The sequence below is a fragment of the Heptranchias perlo genome, chromosome 32, assembly GCF_035084215.1.
Source record: "Heptranchias perlo isolate sHepPer1 chromosome 32, sHepPer1.hap1, whole genome shotgun sequence".
Classification (NCBI taxonomy): Eukaryota; Metazoa; Chordata; class Chondrichthyes; order Hexanchiformes; family Hexanchidae; genus Heptranchias; species Heptranchias perlo.
The window spans coordinates 4,865,507-4,890,673 of NC_090356.1; the positions used below are offsets into that span (position 1 = coordinate 4,865,507).

At 45.2% G+C, this 25,167-nt stretch overlaps 1 protein-coding gene across 3 annotated transcripts in view; it reads left to right on the forward strand.

The window, feature by feature from the left end:
- LOC137300950 (MORN repeat-containing protein 1-like) overlaps nt 1-25,167 on the forward strand; it is a 211,490-nt gene that overhangs the window by 43,389 nt on the left and 142,934 nt on the right. For all 3 annotated transcript variants that reach the window (XM_067970239.1, XM_067970240.1, XM_067970238.1), the window contains exon 11: nt 12,471-12,536. In XM_067970239.1, the coding sequence (XP_067826340.1) occupies nt 12,471-12,536 (66 nt within the window). The remainder of the gene's footprint in view (nt 1-12,470; nt 12,537-25,167) is intronic.

The following is a 25,167-nucleotide window of genomic DNA, read 5'->3' on the forward strand; positions in this document are numbered from 1 at the left end:
GGGGGGGATGCGGGCTGGATCCAGTGGCGGGGGGGATGCGGGCCGGATCCAGTGGCGGGGGGGATGCGGGCCGGATCCAGTGGCGGGGGATGCGGGCCGGATCCAGTGGCGGGGGGGATGCGGGCCGGATCCAGTGGCGGGGGTGCGGGCCGGATCCAGTGGGGGGGGTGCGGGCCGGATCCAGTGGCGGGGGGTGCGGGCCGGATCCAGTGGCGGGGGTTGCGGGCCGGATCCAGTGGCGGGGGGGGTTGCGGGCCGGATCCAGTGGCGGGGGGTTGCGGGCCGGATCCAGTGGCGGGGGGGCTGCGGGCCGGATCCAGTGGCGGGGGGGCTGCGGGCCGGATCCAGTGGCGGGGGGACTGCGGGCCGGATCCAGTGGCGGGGGGACTGCGGGCCGGATCCAGTGGCGGGGGTGTGCGGGCCGGATCCAGTGGCGGGGGTGTGCGGGCCGGATCCAGTGGCGGGGGTGTGCGGGCCGGATCCAGTGGCGGGAGGGTGCGGGCCGGATCCAGTGGCAGGGGGGGGATGCGGGCCGGATCCAGTGGCGGGGGTGTTGATCAAGTGGGCTGCACTAGTGATGGTGAATACTCAGTCAGTACAAAGTCACTCCTCAAGTTCGGGAGTTGAATGGTCATTTTTCATCTGACCTCATTTGATTTAAAGTCATTTTCAGTTTCCCCACACTTTACATCTCCCTACAGCATTCCTCAGTCATGAGGTACAGGAAGGAGATCTCTTTGTGGCTATTCCAGCGCCACTTTAGAACCAGTTGTTGGAAGGAGCACCTGGCTTTTTGACAAAAGTCAAGGAGTTGCTATATGTGATATCTTCGTGTGAACCCACATCTGACCTGGAACACAACAAAACTTGCCATTCCACTGCCCCCACCCCTACATTTGCTTTTTAAGAACATTTGCAGGCAGGTCATTTTTCATGTTTGAGGCCAGACAGTGAGTGTTGGGAGTCTGTTGGACCATGGGAGGCATCAATTGTTTCCTTGCCTGATGTTTTCTTTCACACACACGCTTTCCAGCAGCTCAGTGGATAATCAGGAATAGGAACCTGCCATATTTATCCCTTCCCTAGCTCAGGACTACTGATGTCAATTATTAGCGCGTTAACTATCGCCTTAGCTGAAATCAGCTAACTCAGCATAGAACGGGCATGCAACTCGGATCCCTCCTGGTCTGTGTCGTCTATTTTGTAAATTCTCAAATGGTGGCTTTCACCTTAATTATTTATCAAAGTGTCTTGCCTAAGCTGAAATGCAGACCATTTTCCCCAGGGTAAAATTACAGGGTATCTTTTTATCTAGGTTTTGCATTCTGCAGATATGCAGCTACATGGAACAGTCCCCATCAGATTACAGGGTTGGACAGTTCTTCCCCCTCCCTGCATTCTCATTGGGTTGAAATTAAGGGTAGATTTTCTGCTCATTGAATATGAATGAGGTGGAAAACTAAGCCCCAAGAAACATTGCACCATTTCCCACGCAAACACATTCTCTCCCAGGATATTCTAACTGTGGAACTCCCCATCTCCCTCAGTCCCCCCTTCCTCCTACAATCTACATGCTTTTAAACCCTAAGTTTAGTATCACCTGATTACTGCTTCCTTGTCTGCTCTCCTAATCTTTTAATCCTTGGTAGTGTCCTTGATACTCCACCTATGCCCCTCAATTTAATGATTATTAATAATAATCCAAAGCCCTTCACAGATATTGGCAGTTATCAACAAGTCTGTGAAAGGGAGATCAGGCCAGCATGACATTGCTGATAATCTACTGGTTAGTGTTAAGAGGGCAGGCTGACTTAAGCTATCAGTAAACTCAAATCCAAGAAACCCTGAATTGAGCCATTTCAGCCGAGCTGGGCCAAAACCAGGGTTCTGCTTAGTTTAGCCTCCAATTTATTTTAATAAGAACAGAATTTGAGCTGTTTCACTTTGCCTGGTAGGGATTTTTCATACGGGTTCCATGGCTTTTGTGGAAGTTAAATCAAACTAACCTGAATCTTTTTGGCCAACTGTCCAACCATCATTACTTTAAATCCTTCAATGATCCCTCACCTCACCCACCCACAGAGGAGGGGCTCAAGATAATTTCAAGTTGTCCATTTGTGAAATTAGGGTTTTTGCAGGACTGAAAAATACAGAGACATTAATAGCAGTGTTCATTTTTTTCCCCAGTGGAAGGAACGTAATGTTGATCAAACAGGCTGTGCTCAGAGCAAAGTCCATGATAGAATAATCATACACTGCCGCTGGATGGGCAGTCTTGATGGGTTGAATCGCATTTTCTCACTCAAATCTAGTTGTGTTTCATAACAAAAGCCATTGAGGAGGGTCTCCCATGGAGAGTGCATAAGTCTCGACGATGGCAAACAAATGATTTGCATCCCCCTGATGGTGAAAGGAGAAAGGGCACCGTCCAGTGTAGCACTAAGCAATGCAGGCCAGAAAAGATGCAGGTTCAGTTCTAGATCTGTTCACTGCCTAGGCTTTTACGTGAAGAATAACCACTTGGGTAAGATACTTGAGATCTGCTGACATCCATGGGACTGCTGCCCAACACGAGTCGACACTTTCAGGGAAGGGGGAGGCAAAAACAATTTTTTTTTTAAAAGGATGGAGCATGTTAGAACTCCAATTCAAGGTGCAGTGCAGGCTCAGCGTTTGCCCCTGCTCCCCTCACGTGAGCTTCTGATTTCAGCAGCAGTGATCAGAGACTTGGCACCTCAGGCATTTCAAGATGCTCAGCACCTTAATCAGCACAAACATTCAGCCCCCCCCCCCCCCCCCACCAAACAAGAAAATCAGTTTGAAATACAAAATAAAAGGAAAAAATGCTGAAAATGCACAGCACCCAAAAACAGCAAAGATTTGAGCAGATTCACGGCCCTCCGTCAGAGCTCCCAAAACATTAACCTGCAGCATGCACTTGAAATGTAGTTCATTGCTTTTTACGGAGATGCAAATTCCATTTTTAGTCATCAGAAGCCTGCAAGGCAGCCAGGGTTTTAAAAGAACTTTCCGAAGGACCTTTTACAGCGTTCTAATGGGTTCTAGAACTGAACTGAACTGAACAAATAGGCAACTTTAAGCAGCTATAAAAAAAACAAAAAAAAATTCCAGTAACTCGACTAGACAAAACAGATAGGACAGTTTTATATATATATTGCAGCCCTTGTGTTCCTCCTGTATTGATTTGTGCACTTATGGAACAGCACTTGATGTATTAACCATGTTGAAGTGCACCAGAAATAGAAGTGGAAGCACAAGTGAATAATGCATTTGGATGGGAGACCTATCTCTGCGAGACAGTGTTAGCGTGTAGACTGAGCACTGCTTTATGGGTCTGTAGAAAGCAGCTGCACTTTAAAAAAAAAATTCACACTATTGTGACTTATCTTGGGAGAGCTTGCAATGCAAAGCATTTTTCACAGGAGGTTGAGGAAAAAAAAGTTGTCAGCCATTCCCAAACAGGATTTATTTTTCAATGCACAAGTTCTTTGTATTATAGTGTCACTCTTTCACTACTTGGCTTGCTTGTTAGTTTGCAGTTGCCTCAATGGCTAAGAAAACCATTGAGAATTGCAGTGAGATTTATATTTTTCCTGCATCTTAATTTCTCCCCGTCTATTTTCTCTTGATCTTATTTTAGGTCACCCCACTTTCTTAGCATGTGCTAAGTGGCATCCCCTAATGGCAGGTGACCAGCTCCCTAGCCTTAGCTAATGGCGCTGTGTATCCAGCCTGTAGCAAGTATGCAAGGCTCTTCCCTTGAAGGCACTGCCAGTATAGTACTGAGCCACACGGGACCAGAAGGTGCCTGATTCAGTTCCCCAGTCTGTGCTGAGTTAGCTGATCTTAGTTAGATGGGCCACTGGGCTTGGCTGCAACGCTCCATCATTGAATAACCGGATAATACTCATTGCCTAGGCTCACGTGAAGAATGGGCATGTAGGACAAGATAGTGGAAGGCTGCCAGTGCCTGTGAGACCATACTCCAAAGGAGGAGAGAAATTAGACCCTCTTCCCCAGTGGCAGTATTCCAGGGGGGGCAGAAGGGGGAACCTGGGACCTAATGACAGCATGTATCTGTACCACATCCTGCTGAGCTTGTTAATTTCAAAACGTCTGCTTTGGAGGATTAAAACATTTCGGAGCCTCTGAAACTGGTCTGAACTTATCTGGATGCTCGTCTCCAGTGAATTATGTGTGGGGAATTTCAGATGGCTCTTGATGAATGCTGCCGTGCTGATGAAGGGAGTTTAAACAGAATTAGGTCCGATAAGAGCTTCAACAAGAGGACTGAGGGCAGCACATCCGTCTCCAGACAGCCTTAGCAGCTGGCAGACTGCAGCCGCTGGTACCCTCACAAGGAGACAGGAGATGCTGACTGTGTCAACAGTCTGCCAGAAAAGACTTTATTGATCTTTTTACTGGCACAAACCTGTACTTAGGTCTATAGCACGAGGCTGTTTTATAAATATTTTATGTAGCTTAAAATAATGGAGCTCTTAAAAGGGCGATGTAACATTTCAGGAGCCGAGACTGTCAGAGGAGCTGCAAGCAATCTTGTCTCAGTGACAACAAGTGTATGCAGCATAATACCTTTGATACAAATGGCACATTAAGTGCTTGGCTCAGTTGGTAACAGTCTGCTCTCTGTGTTAGTAGGTAGTTCAACACCCACTGCAAGACCTGAGCACATAATCTAGGCTGACACTCTAGTCCAGTACTGGCAGTGCCTACTTTGTCAGAGGGTCCTGTCTTTCAGATGAGATGTTGAACTGCACCCCAGTCTGCCTGTCCAGATGGATGTTGAAGATCCCATGGCACGAGTCAAAGAACAGCAAGAATTTTCAGTGTCCTGGTCAACATCCCCCCAGCCCAAAAGCAGGTTAACTGGCCATTTATCTACTGTATGTAAAATGGCTATTGTGTTTTCCTACATAACGACCGTCACTGCACTTCAAAGTAATTCATTGTATGTGGAGTGCATCAAGAAATTTCTGAGAAATTATGTTGACTGCTATTTTTCACTTGAGGGACCACGGTGAAAAGCGAAGGCCCTTAGTGTAGGACACCACAAAGGTACAAAAGGAGAGAAGATGAACTAAATCCAGAAGCAGTGAGGCCAAGCTTGGGTTTAGAAGCTTGAAGATTGTAAGAAAGAGAGAAAGAACACATTTATAAAGCACCTTTCACAACCTCACGGTGTCCCAAAGTACTTTACAGCCATTTAACTACTTTTGAAGAGTAACCACTGTAGAAAGATGGTAGTCACGGCCAATTTGCTCACAGCAAGGTCCCACAAACGGCAACGAGATAATGACCAGATAACCTGTTTTGGTGATGTTGGTTGAGGGATAAATATTGGTCAGGACACCGAGGGATAACTCCCCTGCTCTTATTCAAAAAAGTGCGATGGGATCTTTTCTATCCACCTGAGAGGGCAGACGGGGCCTCGGTTTAACGTCTCATCAGAAAGACGGCACCTCCGACAGTGCAGCATTCCCTCTACAGCACAGAAGTGTCAGCTTGGATTATAAAATCATAGAATCGTAGAAAGGTTACAGCACCGAAGGAGGCCATTCGGCCCATCAAGTCCACGCCGGCTCATTGCAAGAGCAATCCAGCTAGTCCCACTCCCCGCCCTTTCCCCATAGTCCTGCAATTTTTTTTACCTTTCAAGTACTTATCCAGTTCCCTTTTGAAGGCCATGTTTGAATCTGCCTCCACCACCCCCTTGGGCAGTGCATTCCAGATCCTAACCACTCGCTGTGTAAAAAAAAAAAAGTTTTTCCTCATGTCACCTTCGGTTCTTTGGCCAATCACCTTAAATCTCTGGTTCTTGACCCTTCTGCTAATGGGAACAGTATCTCTCTATCTACTCTGTCTAGACTTCATGATTTTGAATACCTCTATCAAATCTCCTTGCAACCGTCTCCGTCCCAAGAACAACAACCCCAGCTTCTCCAGTCTATCCACGTAACTAAAGTCCCTCATCACTGGAATCATTCTAGTAAATCTCTTCTGCACCCTCCCTAAGGCCTTCACATCTTTCCTAAAGTGCGGTGCCGATGTGGGGAAGAGGACTATGGAGATTGGAGTATTTGAGATTAGGAGGCACAAAAGAGCAAAGTACAGAGGAGCAATGATCCAGCTGCAGAATCAAAAAAAGTTGAGATGGGAACAGTCCACTATTTCCAGTTAGATAATCTTTTACTTTTTTCAACTTTGGTGATGAGTGAGATAATGGAGGACAGCTGGGACCATATACAGTGCCTTCAGGAGAGATGGGGAGTGAATTGTGGGGGAACCCTTGGGTTCAAACCATTGTTGTGTGAGAGTTTGTTTTTGTTCTCTGTTGCTGGTTTCATCACTGACATGAACCAAAATGGGACAGAATTCTCATGAAAAGCTTAAATTTACGACATGATTACGGAAATGAGTCTGCAGTGGATTAGAGGAAAATAACAGTGCTGTACCTCTATCTGCTATACATACTCGTTAACTTTCCAAAACATTGCGCACAGGGCGGCAAAGCCAAGTTTGAAGCAGGGTTAGAAGGTGGGGGATAATCAGACCAGGGTGGTGATTCAGCATCCATTTCTAAAGTCTTATATTCTGTCCTTATTTTTTAAAATAATACTTTGATTTGATTTTATATTATTATTCATAGTTAAATAAAGCAGAACCTACAATTTGGAAAGTAATAGTTTTGGCTGGAGCACAGTCGTTTCTGCAGTACAGGTTGAGGAACTGAAAGATGCAAAACTGAGGTGCTACAGGCAGTTTCCATTATAAATGTGGACAAAGGAATTTATAATGGGAAAAAGTTGACACAGAAAGTGTGCTCAGACATAATATCCATAATATATAGAAAATCTTGTTATACTCATGGCCTCGCTCCTCCCTATCTCTGTAATCTCCTCCAGCCCTACAACTCTGAGATCTACGCGCTCCTCCGATTCTTGCCTCTTGCGCATCCCCGATTTTAATCGCTCCATCATTAGTAGCCGTGCCTTCAGCTGCCTGGGCCCTAAGCTCTGGAATTCCCTCCCTATACCTTTCTGCCTCTCTACCTCTCCTCCTTTTAAGAAGATCCTTAAAACCTACCTCTATACAAGCTTTTGGTCAGCTGAGCTAATATCTCCTTATGTGACTTGGTATCAAATTTTGTTTGATAATCTCTCCTGTGAAGCACCTTGTGATGTTTTATTACGTTCCAAGGCGCTATATAAATGTTTGTTGTTGTTTTGTAGATTTCCCATAGTGCTACTTACGGTAAGTCGGAGGATATTTTACAAGAAAGAAAAGAACTTGCATCTATGTAGCGGCTTTCACATCCTGAGGATGTCCCAAAGTGCTTCATGGCCAATTAATTACTTTTTTGAAATATACTCATTGTTGTTCTTTTGAAAAATGTAGCAGCCAAACATCAAATGAGATAAATGGCCAGTTAATTTATTTTAATTTGGTGCTAGTTGAGGGATAAGATCAAAATCATCGTCTTTAGCCCCCGCTACAAACTCCATACCCCATATCCTTCCCAAGCCATTGTCTCAGTCTGAATCATACTGTTAGTAACCTATTCAACCCGAGCTGAGCTTCCGACCCCGTGTCCTCTCCATCACATGGACAGCCTACTTCCACCTCCATAACATTATTCACCTCAGCTGTTCTGTAGCTGCAACCCTCGTACTATCCTTTGTCATTTCCAGACTCAACTATTCCAATGCTCCTTCATCCATAAACTTCAGCTCATCCAAAAGCCTGCTGCCCGTAGCCCACTCGCCCATCAGTCCTCTCCTTGCTGACCTACAATGGCTTCTGGTCCCCCAGTGCCTCAAATTTAAAATTCTTATCCTTGTGTTTAAATCTCTCCTTGGCCTTGCCCCTCCCTAACTCTGTAACCTTCTTCAGTCCTGCAACCCCCCCACCCCCCCAAACTCTCCATTCCATTGTCTCTTGTGTCCCCTCCCCCTTCACCTCACCATTGACAGTCGTGAGACCTAGGCCTCAATCTCTGAAATTCCAAACCTAAATCTCACCATTTTCCTCTCCTCCCTGTTAAGACCCTCTTTAAAATTCTTGTTTCACTAAGCCTTTGGTCACCTCTCCAATTCTCTCCTTTGGCTCTGTCTTTATTTTTCCTCACATCTACTGCTCATATTATCTAGGTATTAGATTATCTTGTGTCCAGCGATCTCTCTCTAATTCACGCTTTCTCTTATCGGCAGGATCTGACATTAGACGCGTCTCTTCTGTTGATTTGTCTTTTTGAAATATGTCCATAAGTAAATAGATCTGACTGTTAGTAATTCAGTTAGCAGAAGATCTGTGCAGCTTGTTGGGATTGGGATGTGGTGATGAAAGGAGTCTTATTTGAGACCGAGTACTGTTTGCAAAAAGAGAAAATCTGGTGGTGACTTAGTGCACTGACATCATGAATGTTCACAGATTGATCCTGCAAACCAGCAGAGAGCCAGCAAGGAGATGAAAGGTAAAGTCATCCTTTCTCCAGCCTTTCCAAGTGATATCCGTGGACTCACCCTCGGGCAACGTGAACTTCAGAGAGCTCATTCATAAATAGCCGTGCCTGGGCGAAGTGCAGCCAGAGACAACTTGTGTTGCAATCAACTTCAAAGGACACCCTAAAGATATGAGATTTTTATGTATAATGCTTATTACAAAGTCTTTGACATCTTTGTTGGTTGAAATGTAACCTTGTGTTTCATTTAGCAGCAGAGTTATAATTATTCATCCTATATATATGTATAATATATAAAGATCAAGTGCCAGGGGTAGAAAGAAATTGAAAGATCACAATTACCGCATTGTCTTTCAAAGACTCCCAACAGTCTCCTCACTGAGTGTCTTAGCAACAAATTAACCCTGTGAATAGTGAATTTCCCCTGCATCTTTCACAACTGATCGACCTAGTAATCTATAGGGTAAACTCAATGATGCTGTGCTCCTAACAGGGAGCCACACTCAAAGGGAGCGTGGGTTGGAGGTGGAGCTATGCTACTATAGTATCAGTTCTCTGACCCCACCTCCTCTTTGAGCACGGGATCGAATGCCCAGCCCTCTCCTCGTCCGCTGTGCACGCGGTTGCACTTTCCAGGGGTCACTGGACAGCGATCAGCAGCTACCCTTGATGCCTCCTCATTATCCAGAGGCACTGAGGCCAGTTGTTGCAGGCCAGACCACTGTCCTGGGTGAGATTGGGCTGACTCAGCAGACACCAAAGACGAAACCAGGGATGGGAGACTTAACCATGGGACATGTTGGCACGAGCTAAAGGTTGCATTCTATTGAAAAAACTTTTCCACAAGTGAGTTGAATTTGAACCTTTCCACAAGTGAGTTAAATTTGAACACCCAGCCCGATGCGATCCTTTAATAAAAGAAAGTGCACGGAAATAGTTCCTAACATGTTAGGAAGCACTGATATGTCAGCTCACCTCGTGTCAGCTCTTATAATGATCCTGCGCAGTGTAGTGTGCTTTTAATAACACAAATAAAACTCAATTTGCACAAAGTAGAAAGAGCTTATTTGAAGCGGCTTCATTTCAACATTAGTTACTTAACTTAATTTTCAGACAGTGCACGGAGAAGGGCTGTTCCTGTCTTGTCTGGTGAAAGTACAATTCTTGCAGAATAGCTGTTAAGCTCTCTCCAAAGACTTAGTTGCTAAATGCACTTCCAAATATGATAGAGAACTACTGAGACCAGAAAGCCTGCAGGTTCGATGGCCCGGTTAGTTGATCTCGGTCGTGATGGTTGTAGAAGTGCTCCGGTTGGCCTCAGCACCCGGGGATGAGGGAGGGGAGAATATCAGCTAAGTTGTGTTCTTGAAATGGAGTATAGACAGCTGACTTGTCTGGAGCAGCAGCAACAACAACAACTTGCATTTATATAGCACCTTTAACGTAGTAAAAGCTCCCAAGGTGCTTCAAGGAGCGTCTTCGAACAAAATTTGACACCAAGCCACATAAGGAGATATTAGGAGATACTTAGCAGAGAAAGTAGTGAGTCGAGCCATGAGTGTTAGCAGCAAGGTAAGGCGGAGATGTGAAGAGCGAGATAGGTCCAGTGCAGAGAATTCAAATAACCGATAAGAGAATCTGGGCATTTACATTTGACAGACACTTAAGGGGAGCAGAATGTCTTGTAGTTTTGTCTAATTTTGAGACATATTTTTAACATTTTTTACTCTGCATTTGTACCATCAACAAGTTGGGTACGAGCACAATTATGGACAATTCAGTAAGATTTGTCTGGTGGCCTTTGAGTGAACCGGTTACACTACTATTTAATTTGGCTAGGACTTGGAAACCAGAACAAGTCTAAAGATGAGCAGTCTTTTATGTAAACAGATCTGATGGAGATGCCACTAGTGCTAAAGATCACATCCTCGGGAGCTGAGGACTCTGAACGAGCCAGATGGTGTGGAAAAATAATGACATAATTAACAATTCGCAGTTTAGAGGTGCTTAAATTTAAATCCGTTTTATTTTCCACAAAATGTGGGCACTTCCCACACTATTTGTTTTGCCAGACATCATACCTTCCACCAATGCAATTTATCTTTTAACTGTTTACGTTAAATTTAATCAAATCGCTCATCTCTCCTCTGATGGCTCAGTTGGTAAAGTGCTGCCCAGTGTGGAACTTAGCCACATGGGCCAGGAATGTCCCAGATTCAATCTCCAATCTGTGCCAGGTTAGCTGATCCCAGCTGTTACAATTGGCCTCAGCTTCCTGGTCTAGAGTGGAGAAAAATCAGCTTCCTATTTCTGATCGCTATTCAGTGACTCCTGCTGGAAAGTTTTTTTTTTATTCGTTCATGGGATGTGGGCATCGCTGGCGAAGCCAGCATTTATTGCCCATCCCTAATTGCCCTTGAGAAGGTGGTGGTGAGCCGCCGCCTTGAACCGCTGCAGTCCGTTTGGTGAAGGTTCTCCCACAGTGCTGTTAGGAAGGGAGGTCCAGGATTTTGACCCAGCAACAATGAAGGAACGGCGATATATTTCCAAGTCAGGATGGTGTGTGACTTAGAGGCAAATGTGCAGGTGGTGTTGTTCCCATGTGCCTGCTGCCCTTGTCCTTCTAGGTGGTAGAGGTCGCTGGTTTGGGAGATGCTGTCGAAGAAGCCTTGGCGAGTTGCTGCAGTGCATCCTGTGGATGGTACACACTGCAGCCACAGTGCGCCGGTGGTGAAGGGAGTGAATGTTTAGGGTGGTGGATGGGGTGCCAATCAAGCGGGCTGCTTTGTCCTGGATGGTGTCGAGCTTCTTGAGTGTTGTTGGAGCTGCACTCATCCAGGCAAGTGGAGAGTATTCCATCACATTCCTGACTTGTGCCTTGTAGATGGTGGAAAGGCTTTGGGGAGTCAGGAGGTGAGTCACTCGCTGCAGAATACCCAGCCTCTGACCTGCTCTTGTAGCCACAGTATTTATATGGCTGGTCCAGTTAAGTTTCTAGTCAATGGTGACCCCCAGGATGTTGATGGTGGGGGATTTGGTGATGGTAATGCCATTGAATGTCAAGGGGAGGTGGTTAGGTATGAGTGGATATTTGGTGAGGACAAGATCATGATCAACTGTGATGCCCTCCACTGTCAAATCCCTTTTATCATTTTAAACACCTTGATTAGATCACCCCTCAACCTTCTGTAATCAAGGGAATACAAGCCTAGTCTATGCAACCTGTCCTCATAATTTAACCCTTTTAGCCCCAGTATCATTCTGGTGAATCTGCACTGCACCGCCTCCAAGGCCAATATATCCTTCCTGAGGTGCGGTGCCCAAAACTGAATGCAGTCTCCAGGGGTCTGACCATTGCTCTGTGCAACTGAAGCATAACTTCCTCACTTTTTAATTCCAATCCCCTTGAGATAATAGCCAACATTCCATTAGCTTTTTTGCACTGTGCACTAGCTTTTAGTGATTTGTGTACATGGACACCCAAATCCCTTTGCTGCTCCACAGCCTCCTAGTTTCTCACCATTAAGGAAATATTCTGTCAGCCGCCATGGCCCTACTCTGTGGAACTCCCTTCTCCACCTTTAAAAGCTTCCTGAAACCCCGGCTCTTTGGGCAGCCCTTCGGTCACCTCCCTTAACTCACTTGCAAAGGTTCAGTGTCCATGCTTTTCTTCCTCTGTGTGTGGGCCTTTTTTTCCCTACGTTAAAGACCCTATTTAAATACAATTTGTTATTAATCTCAATTCAGCAATTACTTGATTTAGCATTGTATATAACAAGTAACTGTCTTCCTTGTTTCAGCTGGGACTTATGTAAGTATATCGCATCCACGTAACCATACTGTAAATAATGGTTGACCTAAATAAATCAATCTAATTTGACAAATACAGACCCAGAAATTGCTTGGACAGTGAGCGTGACAATGACTGAAATACCCCCTATTTATTGAAAGCTCTTTGTTTCTCTCCTAGGTATGTCGGACTCCTCACCTGTCAACGAAGGAGAAGAGACAAAGCAGCAGGAGGAACCTCTTTACGGTAAGTGTGCCTTAAGATACCCTAGTGGCAGAGCCCCAGGACTGCACCAGCCTTCATTTTTATCAGGAAATACTCTGCAGGTCAGGCAGTATCTGTGGAGAGAGAAACAGAGTTAACACCTCATGTCAATGACCTTTCATCACAACTGGAAGAAGTTAAATATTTAACAGTTTTTAAACAAGCACAGAGCCAGGGAAAGGTGGGGGGTGGGGGAGGAAGCAGAGGGGAGGAAAGAACAAAAGGGAAGGTCTGTGATAGGGTGGTTCTGCTGTTGCCCACCCCAATTCAAGAGAGGAAACAACAGCACTCACTTTGGGTATTTCCCTGTAACTTGGTTTCTGGGAAGAAGAGGAGGAGTAAGCAATAAAGGAAGGTAGAATCTAAGAGTTTTCAAGAACACAAAAAGGTCCATTAAACCTGACGAGCAGGGGTCTTTGTCATAAGTCAACCCCACTTCCCCACCTTCTCAGTGTAGCCTTTAAACCAGGAGTGTCAGTAGCCACTAAGATACGTACTATGGAGTCTAAATATAAACTTTAAGTCCATGTTCCCATTAATTTCTGTATGTCTCAAGTTGCTGGCACTAATCAATCTTGATTTTCTGACTTACGATTTATCCACCAATGTGGTCACAACACTAAGAACGACCCTTTTCCCCGGGCCTTCAACAGGACAAACCACGAGCAATAAAACTGAACTGCCGAGCTCATAGGCCACGTATGGCCCAGAGGCAGTAGTTTGGACATCCCTGCTTTATTTCTTCTCTCTCCTGAAACACACCTAATTGCACCTGACCCCATTTATACGGTTCCCTGTAATGGCTTTCCCTGATGACTTGTTCCACAAATCCATTTCCTTTGGGTTAAAAAGTTCCTCCCGACTTTCCTTCTAGCTTCTAAATTGCTAATTTACGTCATGTCAACTGATAGAACAGGGTGGGTTACAAAAACAGTTCCGCTCACATCAAATGATAGGAAGTGCTGGTGGTACAAATTGATTTTATCTGCTGTGATACAGGGAGTTGGTTCCGCCACTATCTGTGTCAAAATGATCTACAGAGAGACATTCAGTACCAGGAGTTTAATGACCGTGAAAGAGTTAATACAGACGACACGTATAATGACACAAATACATGTCACACATCTGTGGCTTCAGTGTGGATAGAGATGGAAGATCCATGTGCACTGCTGTCCCTGGGGCTGTGCACGTTTCACAGTTTGTTGGTTTTCTGTGAGTTGTTTGCCTCTCCACAGCTGGTGTCTCTGTCAGAGCTCTCAGCCTCCATTTTTACAGTCAAATTGGATGTGGAAGATTTCCATTGGTTAGGTCCATTAGGTGGTGACCTTTCAGGCGCACTCACTTCTGCCACCTGCGCGTAGCCTCTGTTACTGCGTGTTACTCTGTTATCAAAGCTACTGCTATACGTAGGGATTCATTGTGCAAAATTAACCACGTCGCTTTGTACGTTTTCAACTCAAATGTAAAGTTGCATTCTTGGCTCAGACGGTAGCGCTCTCGCCTCTAAGTCAGGAGGTTGCGGATTTGAGCCCGTAGTCTCAGCTGACGCTGCAGTGTAGTACTGAGACGTTAAACCAAGGCCTCCTCTGCCTGTCCCAGTGGTTCCGATGGATGTTAAAAACCCCATGACACTATTTGAAGAAGAGCAGGGGGTTCTGCTGGTGCCCTTGCAAATATCCTCCCGCAACTAACCCTACCACAAAACAGGTTAACTGGTAAATCATCTTATTGCTGTTTGTGGGGCCTTACTGTGTACAAAATGGCTGCCATGTTTACCTGAATAACAATAGCAACTGCACTTCAAAAAGTAATTCATTTGATGTAAAGTGTTTTGGATCATCCTGAGAGATGTGATGAGGTACTACATAAATATAAGTTCTTTATTTCTTGCATATATTTACAGAATTTACAGAATGGGTGGACACATGGCAGATGAAATTTAACGCAGGAAAATGCGAAGTGATACATTTCAGTAGGAAAAATGAGGAGAGGCAATATAAACTAGAGGGCACAATTCTAAAAGGGGTACAGGAACAGAGAGATCTGGGGGTCTATGTGCACAAATTGTTGAAAGTGGCAGGACAGGTTGAGAAAGCGGTTAAAAAAGCATACGAGATCCTGGGCTTTATAAATAGAGGCATAAAGTACAAAAGCAAGGGAGTCATGATGAACATTTATAAAACACTAGTTCGACCAAATTGGAGTATTATGTCCAGTTCTGGGCACCGCACTTCAGGAAAGATGTGAAGGCCTTAGAGAGGGCGCAGAAAAAATTTACTAGAATGATTCCAGGGATGAGGGACTTTCGTTATTTGGATAGACTGGAGAAGCTGGGGTTGTTCTCCTTGGAACAGAGAAGATTGAGGGGAGATTTAATAGAGGCATTTAAAATCGTGAAGGGTCTAGACAGAGTAGATAGAGAGAAACTGTTCCCATTGACGGAAGGGTCAAGAATCAGAGGATATAGATTTAAGGTGATTGGCAAAAGAACCAAAGGTGACATGAGGAAAAGCTTTTTTACGCAGCGAGTGGTTAGGATCTGGAATGCCTTGCCAGGGGGGCTGGTGGAGGCAGATTCAATCATGGCTTTCAAAAGGGAACTGGATAAGTACTTGAAAGGAAAAAATTTGCAGGGCTACGGGGATAGGGCGGAGGAGTGGGACTAGCTGGTTTGCCCTTGCATAGAGCAGGAACAGACTCGATGGGCTGAATGGCCTCCTTCCGTGCTGTAACCTTTCTATGATTCTATGAATAGGAATGCACCCTAGTTTGTAGGAATTTTATTCAATATTATTTGCTGCCTAAACACTGCTCTGCTCAGGAATTCAGTTCCCACTGAAATAAAATCCCTTCCGTCTGTTCAGTCTTTTAAGACAGTCTGCAAATATTAACACACTTGCAGGTAATGCTGTGTGTAGGGATGCCAACCCTCCAGGGTTGTCCCGGAGTCCCCAGGAATTGAAAATTAATCTCCAGGACACTGCTGCGAGCAACACCCGAGGCAAAAATCATAGAGGCATTAAAGCAACTTGAGTGTTTTATCATTTTCTTTGATCATTTTCGTTTATCAGTCATAAAATTATTGGAAATGAGTTTTTTTAAAAAAAAAGACTATTTGACTGGGTGGGGCAGATGGATGCGGGAGGTCATGTGATAACAGCTGCAGGAATGCATCCAACTAGAGATGGCAGCCCAAGCTGTGTCTCTGTGATGCTTTCATCTTGTATCTTACTGACATTGTAAACCAGCTGAATTTTTTCCTGCCGTTTTCCCCTCTCCTTTCCTAAAGTGACTACGGTTGCTGGGGTACATTTCCATAGTCTCCGGATTAACCCGTGTGTGCCTAGATTGGGAGTGCTGGCAGGCTATTTCACCATGGAAAGCACCACGGATGAGCCTAATCCCATCCTCACCCGACACCCCGACACACGCATCTTTCAACAGGAGTAACTTGATAGTGATCAAGAGCAGGAGTGTAGGGTGATTTCCCCCCTCCCTCCCAGCCCAGTTGCAATGCCCCAGCTCCTGCTGTGGCTGAGATCAGCTAACTCGTGCGTTCCAGGAATCAAATCAGGGTCCTCCTTGGTCTGAATGGCTTAGTACCACGGTGGGTGGAGCATCCCCCCCCCCCACCCAACTGGACCATGTGGGAAGCTCCCAATTACCCTCTTATTGGTTGAATTTTCAGCAAAAATTGCTTTGTCTTTTCCTTGCAGCATTTGATATCCAAGTGAAGTAATAGTGATCAAAACTACAAGAGCTGGAAAGTTTAGGGAGAATCTTATTGAGAGACTATTACAAAATGCTGGAATTTGCCAAACGTTTAATTTGCCAGCGCAGATCATATGGCATGGTTTAGGGCGCAATGGTTTACAGATGGCTACTGACTAGTACTGGAACAGGTTAAACAGCACGAAACCTGGTATTAGTTGTGATAGAAATTGCTAATGTTTCAACCCAGTGTTTATCAGTACACAGAAGATTAACTGTACTGCCAAATGGCTCTTGAGAAGGTCCTTTTTTTAATCCAATGCAGATCAAATTTTACACTGTCCTGTTTACAATTCTCTGAAGCGATCGGTTAGCCTGACATGTTCCAGACAGAAGCTCTTTAGTAATCAGTCTGTTGGGCAGGATGTTCTGATGTTGGGCAAAGTCAGAAAAACAAACCCTGGGTAGTTTCCTGCGCTTCTGCATGCTCTGTGTGTCTGGCTGAGATATTCATTGTCTTGGCAGTGGGAGGTGAGGCATGAAGTCCCATTTTCCTTTCTCTTCTCACTCCCTCCCTCCCATATTTCTACCTCTGCCCTTCTGCTCCTGAAGCTGGTGACTCATGTTGGGGTAGGGCTGTACCTCACCTAAGTGCCCATTCTTGTGTGAGCCTAGACTGGGCAATGAGTAAGAAAGAACTTGCATTTATATAGCATCTTTCACAACCTCAGGATGTCCCAAAGCGCTTTACAGCCAAGTACTGTACTATTGAAGTGTAGTCAATGTTGTAATGTAGGAAACGTGGCAGCCAAATTTTGAACAGCAAGGTCCCACAAACAGCAACATGATAACCAGATAATCCGTTTTTAGTGATGTTGGTTGAGGGATAAATATTGGCCAGGACACCAGAGCGATTTCCCCTGCTCTTCAAAATAGTTCCATGGGATCTTTTACATCCACCTGAGAGGGCAGACGGGGCCTCGGTTTAACGTCTCATCTGAAAGACAGCACCTCCGACAGTACAGCACATCCTCAGTACAGCACTGAAGTGCCAGCTTAGCTTTTGTGCTCGATCCCTGGAGTGGGACTTGAACCCACAACTTTCATGACTCAGAGGCGAGCATGCTGCCCTCTGAGCCACAGCTGACAGTATTTGATCATTATGGCTGAGCCTGATCCCATTCTCACCTGAGGTCCACACATGTTGAGGCCAAATGTAGCATGCCAATTGCTTAATCAGCTAACGCATCAGAGACTAGAGATCAAACTGTGTCCTTCTGCACTATATCTTCGTTTGGCACTATAGCTTCTACTCTTACCTATCCGATCATAGCCAGAGCATCTCAAATAAGGCTTTTCTTATCCCCATATTATTACCTCGGAGTCCCCCAAGGATCTATCTTTGGCCCACTCCTCTTCCTCATCTATGTGCACCTCTTGGTAACATCATCTGCAGACATTGGGTCAGCTTTGCGTATGTACGCTGATGATATCCAGCTCTACCTCTCCACCACCTCTCTCTACCCCTCCACTGCCTTAGTGTTGTCAGTCTGCTTGTCTAACATTCAATCTTGGATGAGCCACAATTTTCTCTAGTTAAACAATGGGAAGATTGAAGGCATTATCCTTGGCCCCCAACACAAACTCCGAATTCCATCCCCCTCTCTGATCACTGTTTCAGGCTGAACCAGACTGTTCCAAACCTCAACGTCCAGTTGACTCTGAGCTGAGCTTCTCGCCACTTATTCTCTCCATCACAAAGACTGGCTACTTGCATCTCCATAACATTGCCCACCTTCGCCCCTACCTCAACCCATTTGGTGCTGAAGCTCTCATCCATGCCGTTGTCACTTCCAGACTCAACTATACCAATGCTCTCTTGATCTTACACCCTCCAGAAACTTCAGCTCATCCAAACACTGCTGCCTGTATCCTATTATGCACCAAGTCCCACTTACCCATCAACCCTGTTCTCGCAGAACCACTGGATTTGAAAAACAAAAAGTACACTGCATCACTGATACTGTAGGACACTGCATCACTGACACTGGAGGACACTGCATCATCGCATTGACACTGTAGGACACTGCATCATCGCATTGACACTGTAGGACACTGCATCATCGCATTGACACTGTAGGACACTGCATCATCGCATTGACACTGTAGGACACTGCATCATCGCATTGACACTGGAGGACACTGCATCATCGCATTGATACTGTAGGACACTGCATCATCGCATTGATACTGTAGGACACTGCATCATCGCATTGACACTGTAGGACACTGCATCATCGCATTGATACTGTAGGACACTGCATCATCGCATTGATACTGTGGAACACTGCATCATCGCATTGACACTGTAGGACACTGCATCATCGCATTGATACTGTGGGACACTGCATCATCGCATTGATACTGTAGGACACTGCATCATCGCATTGATACTGTGGAACACTGCATCATCGCATTGACACTGTAGGACACTGCATCATCGCATTGATACTGTGGGACACTGCGTCGTCACAGATACTGTAGAACACCATCATCGCATTGATACTGTGGAACACTGCATCATCGCATTGATACTGTGGGACACTGCATCATCGCATTGATACTGTGGGACACTGCATCATCGCATTGATACTGTGGGACACTGCATCATCGCATTGATACTGTGGAACACTGCATCATCGCATTGACACTGTAGGACACTGCATCATTGCATTGATACTGTAGGACACTGCATCATCGCATTGATACTGTAGGACACTGCATCATCGCATTGACACTGGAGGACACTGCATCATCGCATTGATACTGTGGGACACTGCGTCGTCACAGATACTGTAGAACACCATCATCGCATTGATACTGTGGAACACTGCATCATCGCATTGATACTGTGGGACACTGCATCATCGCATTGATACTGTGGGACACTGCATCATCACAGATACTGTGGGACACTGCATCATCGCATTGATACTGTGGGACACTGCGTCATCGCATTGATACTGTGGGACACTGCGTCATCGCATTGATACTGTGGGACACTGCGTCATCGCATTGATACTGTGGAAACACTGCATCATCGCATTGATACTGTGGAACACTGCGTCATCGCATTGATACTGTGGGACACTGCCTCACGTTGATACTTCAGCACCCTGTAGTACATTGATACTGCTGCACTCAGCATGGCATTGATGCTCCAGAATGCTGTACTGCATTCATGCCCTAGAATGGTGCACCCTCTAGTTTCACACACTGGGAAGGTCAACTACAAAGTCTAGGTAGGTATCGACACCAATATATCTTAACTTGAAACAGAAGAGTTTACAAATGGTTGCCTCTCCAGTCCGTGCTGTGTTTGTTGATCTGGACCAGGGCAGCAGTCGACCATGGTGTCCCTGGACTGGCAAAGGGAAAATCAGTCAGCGTTCTCACCCCTGATCGTTATCCAAGTGGCCTCTGCTGCAAAGTGCATCTATGGACATCATGTGAGAACAGAATTGAGCTCAGTTGAGTAGTTCTCCGTCACTATGGGCATCAAGTGTTGAGCTTGATTGAATAGCTCTCCATCACTCAGCATCAAAGCTCACGAGAAGAATGGCCACTTAGTGCCTTTAAGAGAGGAGAAGGTGGGAAAAAACTGGGGGTGGGGGGGGTGGGGAGGGGGGACAAACAACTGGTTGCCGAGCGTCATGGAAAAGGTATTATAGCACAAAGCCTGGTGTTACTGGTTCGAACCTAGCCTTTATCAGCACACAGTGGATAATCTGTACTGCCATGTGGCTCATCAGAAGATACTTCCCAAAAAAAAGCTGTACGGAGCATATTTTGCTCAGTCTTTGGTCTCTTCTTTTCTGCCTACCTTTCACAAAAGTGAGAATTTAGCCTGACATGTTCCAGACACAGCATCTCTAGGTTCGGTTTGCATGACAGGTTGCCCTTATGGTGAGTAAAATGAAAAAAATATATATTGGTTCTGGGTATCTTTCCTAGGTTCTGGGTTCCCTTCCAGCTGTGTTTGTTTCCCTGGTTCTGGTTCCTTTCTCCAGCTGTCACGTCTTTTATGCCACATAATTGAAACAGTGTTTTTAAAGTAAGTTATGTATTTTTAAAATTTTAACAAGAGGCTATTGTTAATGTGCTGGTTGCTTTAATACTCCCCATTTCAGTGTAGCATGATTAGCATCTATAGGTGGATTTTGGGTTGTTAACTACTTTTTGCATTGTTTTCTGCTGTGACTTAATCACAGATGTGGAGCATTACCACCCAAGTAGAAAATCATCAATTAAACCAATAATTAAGGGGCGGAATGGAGTAAAATAAGTGCAGTAACTATTTGACATCACTGTTTTTGTGCACAGAACATGTGTCATTAACCCTTAAACTGCTGAGAGCTCCAGGGAATTTTAGGCTTCCTGTGCAAGCCACTTTTTCAGTTCGAACACCGAAACCGACACTAATATTACAGTGATAAAGCTACTCCCTGCACGTGAATATGGTCTCTGTGTAATTAACCCTAGTTCAGGGACAGTGAGGCTCCCTCAGTGCTTATCGAGGCTGAGATCAGCTGACAACACAGACTGGAAATTGATCTTGGGGACCTTCAGGGCTGTAGGACTCAGTTCCATGCTACCTTCACCAACTGACTCTCTGGGGAGCTGAGTATGAAGATTGGTCTTTATATATATATATATATATATATATATGGCCAACTCAATCTTTTGACAGGACTTTGTGTCAAAGTAAAAGCAGTTACCAGGTTCATTAGTAGTACAGATAACCTAATCCTGCCCAGGTGAGGTACCAGCAACAATGCTATTTAAAGAAAGCTTTTCCAATCGCTCTTCCATAAGAGAAATACTTGGGCACAGATCCTCCACATACATTTTTCTGCATATCCTAGTGCAGTAATGTGCAGATCTGTTATAACTGATTCTTGATCTAAAACAATTGCAGAGAATTTTTAGGATTTGCAAGCAACATAAACCCGCTCGAGGGGCTGACTGGTCTCCTCTTGTTCCTATGAGGGTAACTCATTAATCCTGTGTTCCCAGCAGTGGGCCACATTCACAGTGAGCACAGATCAGCGATAAAGATATTGTACCTGCAAAGCCGTCAAATTCTCTGACATGCAAAGCCGTTGAGCGTGGCTGGTGAATTTACTGTATAGTATTTAAAGTGCAACTACAGCATATAATGTAGTATTGAGTGGGTGTACTCCCCTCCTTGCTTATGTTGCGCAAGTTGATTTCTTGATTTACTATGGGTGCTAAATTAAAGGAAAAAAACAATAAATCGCTTATTAGTATTTGAATAGTAAATGGGGGTAATTACCCCGCACTTAACACCCAAACAGCCCTAATGACTGCAGACCGTTCACACCTTTAAATACCGGTGACTTATCTAGTTAGTCTCACTGGTGAAAAGATAAATCCTACACCTTTTTTCTCCCAATTTTCTTCCCTCCTACCTGAAAATACTGCTGAGTTATGGTTCCACTTTCACCAGCAGCCAGCTAATGCCTCACCCATGTAGCCATTCTTCATTTTTGAGCCTCGATGTTGAGTATCAAAAGGCTATTTGACAATAGGTGGCATCACAGATCCTCTCGTCCCCTGGTGCCCAGCAGAGGTCGTTGGATAACAACCAGGAGAAGGAAACCCGGCTGATTTTCTCCTCCCTAGTCCGGGGCACTGGAGGCAATTGTAGTTCCCCAGCTAACCCGTGCACAGACCAGGAATCAAACCTGGGGCCACCTAGTTTGAAAAGCTCAGTACCACACCATGCAATGTTTCTACCCACCATGTCATCAAGTGACCTATAAATCCTATTTCACGGCTGTTCATTAGTTTGGGTTTAAGGATCTGCAGCAGATGCAGAAGCCGTCTCAAAATTAGCAACCCCTTCCAGCAGCTCACATTTACTGCTGATCTGTCTGCTTTGAATGGTCTCTGTAAATGCATCTTCTTTCTCCTTTCTTTCTGTGATCAGTGCTTGGGCAGTAATTCAGCTGACAGAAAAGATTATCTTTCATGATTTTCCATCCTGGCGATTTTTTTTTTAAACACTCTTAGCACCACTCTTAAACCTATAAAGAATGAAAAATGGAAAAAAAATCTCTTTGCAGACATTAAGTGATTAACAGTTTCCCGCTGTATCTAGTCCTATGATCTGACCTTATCATCTGATAGCCTCCCACTAAGGGTACTAAAGGAGATTCAGCATGTCTGCAGCAGTGTGTGAATAACAGAATTTAATGAGCCATTACTTCGCCATTATAATTTAACGCTGCTTACTTCCAGTGCCCCCTCCGTCTCATCCCCCTCTTGATCATTACTGCTGGCTTCAATTCTCTTCATTTCAGTTAATTGGTGCCAGTTAAGGGGGTCTGTGACAAGTCTGTGTATTTTTTAACCCAGCATGCTGTAGTCAAGGTGCTGATAATTGCACGATTGTTATGCGCAAGGCAAGACCAGCCTTATGTGGCTCGACTCTCCCTGACTCTGCTAATTGGATTTCAGATTATTAGAATGCTGCAGAGTCACTGCCAAATGAGAAGGTTAGATAACCTTAACGTACCTTTTTATTATTAAGGACAAAAGGAGGGAATAATTGAAATGGCACTATAGTTTATAATTAATGGCTTGTGTTTCCCAGCAGCGATAAAGGTCAATTTTCCACAGCATGGTTTTATGTACTCTGTAGTACGAATTCGGTGTGAGGTGCACAGGCAACGGACTCACTTTAATTGTGAGCTGCAGCCGTTGTAGTGATTGCTACAATTTGGGGGGTTTTCGGTAATGTCTTCTCCGTCCCCAATGATCCAGAGGCTGTACCTTTTCCATACGCTTCTCCTGCAGAGATAGGTCTCAAAGGATAACAATTGCCCCTCTCTAGTGGATTTAATGTAGTTTTGCACTAAATTCTCTTCAAAATAGGAGCTATTACAACAATTGAGTATAGAAGCGGTGGTCTAATTGAGGCGTTTAAGATGTTTAAAGGATTTGATAGGGAAGATAGAGATAAACTATTTCCCCTGATGGGGGAGTCCAGAGCAAGGGGGCATGACCTTAAAATTTGAGTTAGGCTGTTCAGGTGTGATGTCAGGAAGCACTTCTTCACACAAAGAGGAGTGGCAATCTGGAACATTCTCCCCAAAAAGCCGCTGAGGCTGGGGGCCAATTGAAAATTTCAAAACTGAGATTGATAGATATTTGTTAGGTAAGGGTATTAAGGCTGGCAGAACCAAGGGCAGGTAAATGGAGTTAAGATACAGATCGGCCATCATTTAATTGAATGGCAGAATAGGCTCGAGGGGCTGAATGGCCTACTCCTGTCCTATGTTCCTTCCTATAACAACAACAACTTGCATTTAAGTGGCACCTGTAACGTAGTAAATCGTCCCAGGGCACCTCACAGGAGCATTATCAGATATAATTTGACACCGAGCCACATAAGGAGATATTGCAACAAGTGACCAAAAACTTGGCCAACGAGGTTGGTTTTAAGGAGCGACTTAAAGGAGGAGAGAGAGACGGAGAGGCACAAAAATTACCACACAAATCAAATGTTTACAGACTAAAAAAAACTAGTGACTTTATTTACAAATCAATAGCCACACAAAGCATAATAAAACGCAAATGCTAAAAATAATTAGAACAAACACAAAGGCCCCGATATTTACTGGGAGGCAGGGAGGGAGCGGGGGAGGGCGGTGTCATAGTGGCTGGGAAACCCGGAAATGCGGGTAACCCAGAGGTCCTGCTGAATTTAGCAGCAGGACCTCATTTAAATTTTTTTCTTCTGTTTTCCGGCCGGCAGCCAGCCAGATTAAGAGGCTGGTCAGCTGCTGTGCGGGAGGGCCTGTGCTGGTAGGCCGCAGCCGGGGAGCGGAGCGGAGAGAGGGAGGAAGAGATCATAAAAGCTGGGGGGGTGTCGGAAAGGCCGTGGGGCGGGGGGGGAGATTGGAAAGGCCTGGGGGGAGATTGTGGATGGAAGGCTGGGGAGGAGACGGGGGCCGGGAGAGTCCAATTGCGGGAAGGTCGACCGATCGAAGTGGGGAAGCACTCCTGCTCCTCCTGGCCCACGAGCTGTGCTGGAAAGGAACTGACCTGCTGGATCCGGCCGTTCTCGCCTCCCTTCAGCTGCCGGGTTTCCCGAAACCTGGGACACCCGGCCCGCAGCCATTTAATTTAAAACTGTGCTAAAATTTGAGGCACGCAACCTCATTAAAATATTTAAATTACGTACCCGCCTCTGGAGAGCAGGTTAATCGCCTGACCCCCAACCTGCCTCTGTTAAAACTGGAAGTTGGCGCGTTGGGGTCGTATTTCTGATTTTTATAATTTTACCCCCCCCCCCCACTTCCACCCATCATGGGGGTTAAAATTTCCCCCAGAGTTTGTAATGGGTTAATTGCCCTGTGTAAAACTGATGTTATAAATAGTTAAATACCCTCATTTTAGGGTATTTCTCCCCTTCCCCTTTCTTGGCACATCATGCAGCAGCTCCAAGCCCTAAACCACCACTGCTCTGAAACCACCCATTAATCGGTGAATGAGAACAGCCCGGGGTGGGGGGGGGGGATTGAGTCCTCCCCAATCTCTCTACGTTTCTGTGGAGAAGCACCTGCCTCCAATGAAACTGGACACTCAGTATGTGAGAATAACAGGAGAAAGAGAGCGAGAGAGGCCATCTTCTGTGACAGAGAATTTCATGATTCCTTTTGAGTATCTTTTGAATTAACCGTTCGTCATTTCAACAAGACCTGTTTTTAGTTTTTAGTTGTTTAGGTGTTAAAACCAACATTTATAGGAAATCTCTATTTTCCCAATTCAAATTAAATAATGCCTTGTGCAGCTTTCCGATTAACGTAGGGAA